At 43.5% G+C, this 7,336-nt stretch overlaps 2 protein-coding genes across 3 annotated transcripts in view; one reads left to right on the forward strand and one right to left on the reverse strand.

Annotated features, from left to right (window-relative positions):
• Positions 1–2,865, forward strand: part of PRSS54 (serine protease 54) — a 14,362-nt gene extending 11,497 nt beyond the window's left edge. Inside the window, exon 4 of the mRNA XM_019664462.1 lies at positions 2,298–2,865. Coding sequence (XP_019520007.1) covers positions 2,298–2,849 — 552 coding nt within the window. The 3' untranslated portion in view covers positions 2,850–2,865. The remainder of the gene's footprint in view (positions 1–2,297) is intronic.
• Positions 2,866–3,254: 389 nt separating this feature from the next.
• Positions 3,255–7,336, reverse strand: part of CFAP263 (cilia and flagella associated protein 263) — a 17,328-nt gene continuing 13,246 nt past the window's right edge. Inside the window, exons 7-8 of one of the 2 annotated variants that reach the window (XM_019664458.1) lie at positions 4,473–4,628; positions 3,255–3,360 (exon numbers count right to left, since the gene is read on the reverse strand). In XM_019664458.1, coding sequence (XP_019520003.1) covers positions 3,274–3,360; positions 4,473–4,628 — 243 coding nt within the window. In that variant the 3' untranslated portion in view covers positions 3,255–3,273. The remainder of the gene's footprint in view (positions 3,361–4,472; positions 4,629–7,336) is intronic. The other variant, XM_019664459.1, reaches the window with a different exon arrangement.

A 7,336-nucleotide genomic window follows, 5' to 3' on the forward strand; every position in this document is an offset into this window, starting at 1 on the left:
AAAAAAGAAAAAATGCTGCCAGTTAAACTCTGATATCAACTGATTAAAATATACATCCCATTTCAAATATGTTAATTTTGTAAGAGCATCTTAGATTCAGTGGAACATGGTAAGCCATGTACATTCAAAATGATCCCCTCTTTAAACCACCTGCAAAGTTCAGATTCGTTTTTAACTGTAGCACACCTGTAGACAATCCCTTGGTTTTGAACAGAATTGTGCTTGCAAACAGTCTTAGACAAAAAAAATGGTGACTTGTCTACCTAGGGTCCTTCCTTATCTTGGAAGTGTGTTCTAGAGCCCAGACGTCCTCAAAGCCACACTTCTCACATGTAGAATAAACCACCCAGGTTCAGTATCTGCTTAATAGGTCCCTGGAAACCCAATAAAAGCAGAATCACTCTGAATTCACCCCCCTTTCCCCACAACTGTTAGGGCTTTTGCTGAATGCCAAGTTTGAGGATCATGCAATGAAAGAGCCCCTCCATGCTGGGGTCACACCCTGGGAGATGAGGTAGGGCTCCTCCAAAGGAGCACCCAGAACTTTTTGTTTCACCTATCTGTGCTACAAAAGTTACATCCCTGCAGATTATGGGGAAGAGGAAAGGCAGTGTATTCTACATCTGGGCAGAATGGCAACTTGCAAAAACATGCAATAGCTGGGGTTGTCAGCCCCATAGTCATTCATCAAGCTGCCCTGAATTGAGTTCTTTTTCCTCCTTAAACTATAAAACCACAGTTAAAACGAACTAAAAATGGGACTGGTGAAAGAAGGGGCGACCGTGGCATTTTTGTCCTGAGAGCTTATCTGCCCCAGGCAGACATAATGGGGTACAGACGGGAGCCTTCTCACTAGTCCTAGGATAGCCAGCTTCAACGCTGGGGTGAAATCTCTACCCTTTGCTGTTTAGCAGCATTAGGATGAAAACAGTACATAGTGGAAAACTGAGAAATCACGAGCTCTAGACTAAAGCACTCCCTTCCATCTAATGAGAAACACAGGGCAAAGTCTAGAGTGTCATCCTCATGTAGCTGGCATGGGACAACACGGGAATTGCAGCAGCTTTGCAGAGAACACCGCCCTGCTGTCTGGCTTGCACTTGCCGATTTCTTCTCCTGTTTGCCTGGATTTCTATCCTACTGGGGCTTCCTCAGAAAAAGGGAGGTTTAGTGAAAGAGAATGGGACTGCGCAGGGGCCAAGGTGGCCGCATTTTTGCCTGCCTGCTTCTCATTGTTGAGTCTGTTCAGGTTGTTTTCCACTGTCAACTGCAGCCCCTCTCCCTCCATGCTACAGTGAGGGCAATGTGTAAGCTCCCAGCTCTTCTACCCAGGCAGGCCACACAAGTCAATCCCCGCCTTGGACCAAGATGGACCATGGGGAAGGTATTCCTTTACAAGGGGGCCTGGGAACGGGACAGGTAAGGTAAATTATACCTAGTAGTTGGCTTGGTGCTTTTCCCATATTTCTCAGCTTTTCACATAAAAATAATGGCCTTTTCTAGACACCAAGATAATAGTAGCTACGTACTTCTTTATAGAGTGCATACAGTGTGAAAGCACTGTGTTAGATGCTCCGCCTGTGTTACCGGAATTAACTGTATTCCCACTTTAGCTAGAGAGAATTAGGTAACTTGCCAGGGTCACATATGAGTGTGGCAAGCTTCTACCCACTCACCTGAGATGAGGTAGGATCTGTGTGGCAGAATTCCCGAGTCCCAGGGGACTGCTCCTATGGGAGCAGGGAATGCTGGGAGCACGGGCAGGGGCTGGGAGAGCAGATGCACTGACAGACAGCTGCCCAGGTAGAACACCTGTGACCCTAGTCCAGTGTGTGCTCCCTGGGAAGTGTGACCCTGACCCTAGTAGGACTGTGAGTGAAAGGGAACAGCTTAAACGAAGGATGGAAACAAAATAGAGAGGAGAAGGAGAAATGTGAGTTTTCTAGGCTATCAACATATGAAAGAACTATCAACATTTGAGGAGTGAGAAACCAGAAAATGGAGAGAATTTAGTCAAAGTACTAGAAAGGGGCAAGAAAATGAACCAAGAACCAGGAAGCTACAGGCAAACTACAGAAGTCTACAAATAATTTGTATAGTATAAGCTAAAGTCATCTTATTAGAATTTGCGGTGGGGGCTACCTAGATTAGAAATAGTATCCTATCATTTATCCCATTTTCAGCAAGAACCCGTGTAAAACATTTCTAGAACAAACCATAAATTGCACAAGGATGTATTAACAAAGAAAAGGGTTCTTTTTTTTTTTAGAACTGAAGCCTTCTGCCCTTTGTCACAGGGGGACCCAGGAAACCCAATGATGTGCCAGCTGCAGCAACTGAACCTGTGGGTGCTGAAAGGAATCCTGTCCCAAGGTGGCGAGAAATGCCCGGGCCTATTTCTGTACATCAAGGTGGAAGACTACAGTGACTGGATCACATCCAAGACTCAGAGGACCAGCCTCCCCCTGTCTTCCTTCCACCACAGGGCAAATTCGGTTCCTTCCTCCAGCTACTCATCATATGTCGCTGTGACAAAGAAGAAATATTCTAGGCTGGGCCAGGCTGTATGGTCCCCACCACACTTCCAAGGACAAAGAAGGGCCACCATACACTCACGGGCAACAAGCAGCTCTAGAGAGAGTCTAGACTTTAGGGTAAAGAGTCTAAGGAAGTCAGGCAGGTCTCCTGAGGTGGCCGTACAACCCATGTACTATGACTATTACGGTGAGGACACTGAGTCTATTTCAGGTCGGAACAGGTTACATCAGCCCCAAGAAATGGTCTTGTTTTGCTCTGTGCTTGTTTCTTTTGCAATGGTATGTAGTCTAGGAGATAACCCTCCAAACTGAAGAGCGCGCTCAGGATGCTGAGCGCTAGGCATTCACCATGATGCTGTGGTGTCTATTTTTGACAGTTGCCCACCTGGGCTGCCACGGACAGGCCCATGGCACGTACTGGGCTGACTTTCCCTCCTCTGTCCCACTCCCACATGTGGGAAGGTCACTTTCATTTGTGCTTGTGAACTAAATGTGGGCTAACAAGTGTCAAACCATTAGAGTGCCCTGTGGTTCTTTCAGTGTTGAGGGTTCCTTCCAGGGTCCAGGCTGTGAAAACACTCCCCATGGGCAGCTGGGGCCTGGGAGTGACCATCAGCCTGGCTGGAGAGTCAGGACTCCAGCCAGCACAGGGAGCAGTGAGAGGACCCCATGACTAGAAAGAAGCGGATTATTTTAATGGATTGCTTTTTATTCTACAGCCGTGGACTCCCTCTGCCTATTTCCCAGGGGGGGGAATTGCCAGCAACTGTTCATTGGTTGTTTTCATTTTATTCCAAGCCTTGCGGTAGCCTTTTAAGGACATCTGCAAAAAACGAAAGAGGGGAGAGGGGAGAAGGTCATTTGGGAAAAGCCAATTGTGACTATTCAGAATGCAACCCGCACCCCGCCCTGTGACGGTGACCCTGTGTGGGGCAGAGCCTGCTATGCATGCTGCAGGGTGCCGGCCACCTAGGGGCATCTGGAAAATTCGTCTAAAGAACTAGTTTCTGTTCAGTCAGGTGAGACATTACAGGTTCCTGCCATGATTCTCTGCTACTTCTCAGCTCCAGATCTGACGGGTCCAAGTTTGGATCCTAATTTACTTCCTGCCACCAAGTGACCACAGGAAATGGAGCCAGGGTCTAGATGTGAAAACACCATGCCTCCCAGGTGACCTGACTGGGTGTTTAAGCTCCTCTGATGATGTCTTAAGTATGCTCAGTATGTAACCTGGCCTGTGGCAGAGTCTGCGCTTTCTTTTTTTTTTCTGACGCTGGCACATTGTCTGCACACTTCCTGCTTCTCTCCCACAGCTCACAAAAGGTAGGGGGCTTCTGTGTCCATGGTAGCCAAAAAGATCCACAGTGACTATGTAAACTCACGGAATCGGGCTCTAAGGGATATTAAAAATCCATTACTATCTCATTTTTTTTAATTGGCTTCTCCATCCATGTATAAAGTAGCAATCCCTAAATTCTCAATGGTGAGGGAGGGGTTAAGAAGTTTCTAGGGCCGGCCGAGTGGCTCAGTTGGCTAAGAGCTTGCTCAAGAGTGTGAGCTCTGAACAACAGCAGTTCGAGCCCCAGCCCGAGCTGAGCAGCCACTGAGCTGCCAACAGGTGGCAGGATGGCTCAGCTAAAAAAAAAAAAGAAAAAAGAAGTGTCTAGAATTTATTAAGAAAACAAGCAACGAAAAACACACTATTATGACAGTCTCTTCCCAATAACCTGAAAAGACCCCATCCGTAACAATGAAAAAGAAGTTTGTTTGTTTAAGGTTATCCTTCATTTTTGTATAAGAGCTGAAACAAGTGCTGAGATTTCTCACAGATGTTCCACGTTCAAATATCTGTATCCTTAGCTGGAAAAACAAAACCCTAGACGAAAACTCTAAGGGCATGAAAGCCTGCCCGGGTTGGGCCTCTCCGGGACTCACCTCTGCAATCTCCACTTTCCTTTCCCACACCCTGATGGTCTTCTCCAGGTCCTCACTGAGCATGCTCTCTCTGATATACAGCATCACCGGCGGCGTTTGGAACTCTGCCATTTGCTTCCTCAGCTTCTTGTTCAACGCCTCAGCTTTGGCCCGGTCCTGGGATGGGAAAGACCAATTCGACCCAGAAATCCCAGATCTTTCTGGTCTACTGGGACTTACTGGCCCTCGTAGCTCTCCCCAGTTTCAGGGTAGTTGTAAAAGTTATGTGTAAATTTTCAAAGGAATGAGGGGAATCACAAAATTCTGATTTTTTTTTTTTACAGGCGGTGATGTTCTCATTCAGTTCAGAAGTACAGTCTAAAACAGTCTCTTTTCCTTCCTTCTTTTATTAAGAAGTATGTGTTTGTTATTTTGATCACTTGTTTGGCTCTTTCTTTTTGAGGGGTAAAATTATGTGTTGAAGTACATTTTGGTTTCATCAGTCTCAATTCAGTTTCCTGTCTTCTTTTTGGTAACTCAAATCCACGTGAAGAAAACAAATGGCACAGGAAAGGTATCACAATTATGTAGAAAATTATAAAATACAGTATAATTGCATAGTCTCCTTAACAAATTTAAAAAGTAATTTCATAAAACAATATGTATATACAATAAAACCTTGGATTGTGAGTAACTTGGTTTGCGAGTGTTCCACAAGATGAGCAAACATTTCTAATACATTTTAACATGGTAAACAAGCGATGTCTTGCAATATGAGTAGTTTGTTTCCAGAACAAATTATGCTTGCAAGCCAAGGTATTACTGTAATTGTATTTGGGACCTGTAACATATTAAAATGTAAGATATTTGACAATAACAGTGCAAAGGAGGCAGACTGAAGCAAAGCTGTATTTGCATGAGGAAATAACACCTCATGGTAACTCAAAACCACCATAAGAAATGGAGAGAACCGCAAATGGTTAATAGGAAGGTTAATATAACAAACTCTATAAATACACTTCCTCTCCTTTCTTTTTTCATCTTTTGGACCCCTTCCTCACACCATTTACAAAATTAACACAAAATGGATCATAAACCTAAATGTAAGACCTATAAAACTCTTAAAAGAAGACACAGGAGTACATCTTCATGATATTGGGTTAGGTGTTGGTTTCTTAGATATAATACCAAAAGCACAAGTGTAAGAGAAAAAAGTAAATAAAGTAGACTTCATCAAAATGAAAAACTTTTGTGCTGCAAATAGTGCCATCAAGAAAGTGAAAAGAAAACCCACAGAATGGGAGAAAATATTTGCAAATCATATATCTGAAAAGGGATTTCAGTCCAGAAAAAGAATTATTAAAACTCAATGACAAAAGATAAATAACTCAGCCAGCCGAATGGAGTGTTGGTTAGGAGTTGGCTTGGGATGCCAGCTCTGAGCAGCAGGGCCCCCGGGTTGGATCCCACATGAGGGCCAGTGACACTGCGCCCTCTATAGCTAACATGGTGAACAACAGCTCAACCTGGAGCTGGGCTCCCATGAGACGCCGGCAGCAGTGTAGGCTGCAGTGTGGCTGGCCGGCAGCATGCGTCAGTTTTCATGAGCTGCTGTCCAATGGCCGGCGAGCAACTGCCTCACCTGGGAAGAGCGCAATGATAATACCAACATGGTCCAGTGAAGCGATGTCCTCCACAACTAGACTGAAGAACAAAAGGACAGCAACTTGTCTGTTCCCTTTCCCAGATTCCCCAACGCTGTTCCCCTCTCCCAATTCCCCAATAAAATCTTTTTTTTTTTAAAAGATAGCCTGATTAAAAACTGGGCAAAGGACTTGAATAGACATTCCTCCAAAAAAAGATAGACAAGTGGCCAATACGCACATGAAAAGATGCCCAATGTCATTAGTCATTAGGGAAATTCAAATCAAAACCACAGTGAGATATCACTTCACACTCACTGGGACAGCCATTTTAAAAAAACTAAAAATAAGGGGTGGTGAAGATGTACAAACATTGCAAACTTCACACATACCGTGTTGATGGGAATGTAAAATGGTGCAACCACTTCACAAAACAGTTTGGCAATTTCTGTAAATGTGAAACATAGAGTTTACCATATAGATACCGCAATTCCACTTTTAGCTTTACATTCAAGAGAAAAGAAAACCTACATTCACACAAAAACTTGTATGTGAATGCTTATAGCAGCATTATTCATAATCGCCAAAAAGTGGAAACAACCCAAATGTCAATTGATGGTGAATAAAATGTGGTCTAGCCATACAAGGAAATATTATTCAGCCATAAAAGGAAATGCAATACTGATACATGCTACAATATGAATCTTAAAAATATTATTAAAATTAAAGAAGCTAGTCACAAAAGACCACATATTGTATGATCCCCTTTATATGAAATGTCCAGAAGAGGCAAACTTACAGAAACAGAAAATAGATTGCCTCAGGCTGGAGGGTGAGGTGAGGTGAGGTGGGGAATGGAGAAGGATTTCTAATGGGCATAGGGTTTTTTTCTGGGGTGATGAAAATGTTCTCAAATTATTGTGCTGATGGGCACATAATTCTGTGAATATACTATAAATCACAGAAATGTATACTTTAAATGGATGAATTATATGATATGTGAATTATAGCCCAATAGAGCTGTTAAAAAGGTTAACAAGAAAACAAAAATATACTAAGCAGCGAATGCCAGGCTTTTAAAAATGGGTTTCATGTTTTACTTGTAATTTAATATCAACCCAAACAAATAAGTACCACAGAAGTTCTGTTTTTTTTTTTAAGATTTTTTTTTATTGGGGAATTGGGGGGATGGGAACAGTGCTGGGGAATTGGGGGAAGGGGAACAGACAAGTTGCTGTCATT

The sequence above is a fragment of the Hipposideros armiger genome, unplaced genomic scaffold (assembly GCF_001890085.2).
Source record: "Hipposideros armiger isolate ML-2016 unplaced genomic scaffold, ASM189008v1 scaffold_423, whole genome shotgun sequence".
NCBI lineage: Eukaryota > Metazoa > Chordata > Mammalia > Chiroptera > Hipposideridae > Hipposideros > Hipposideros armiger.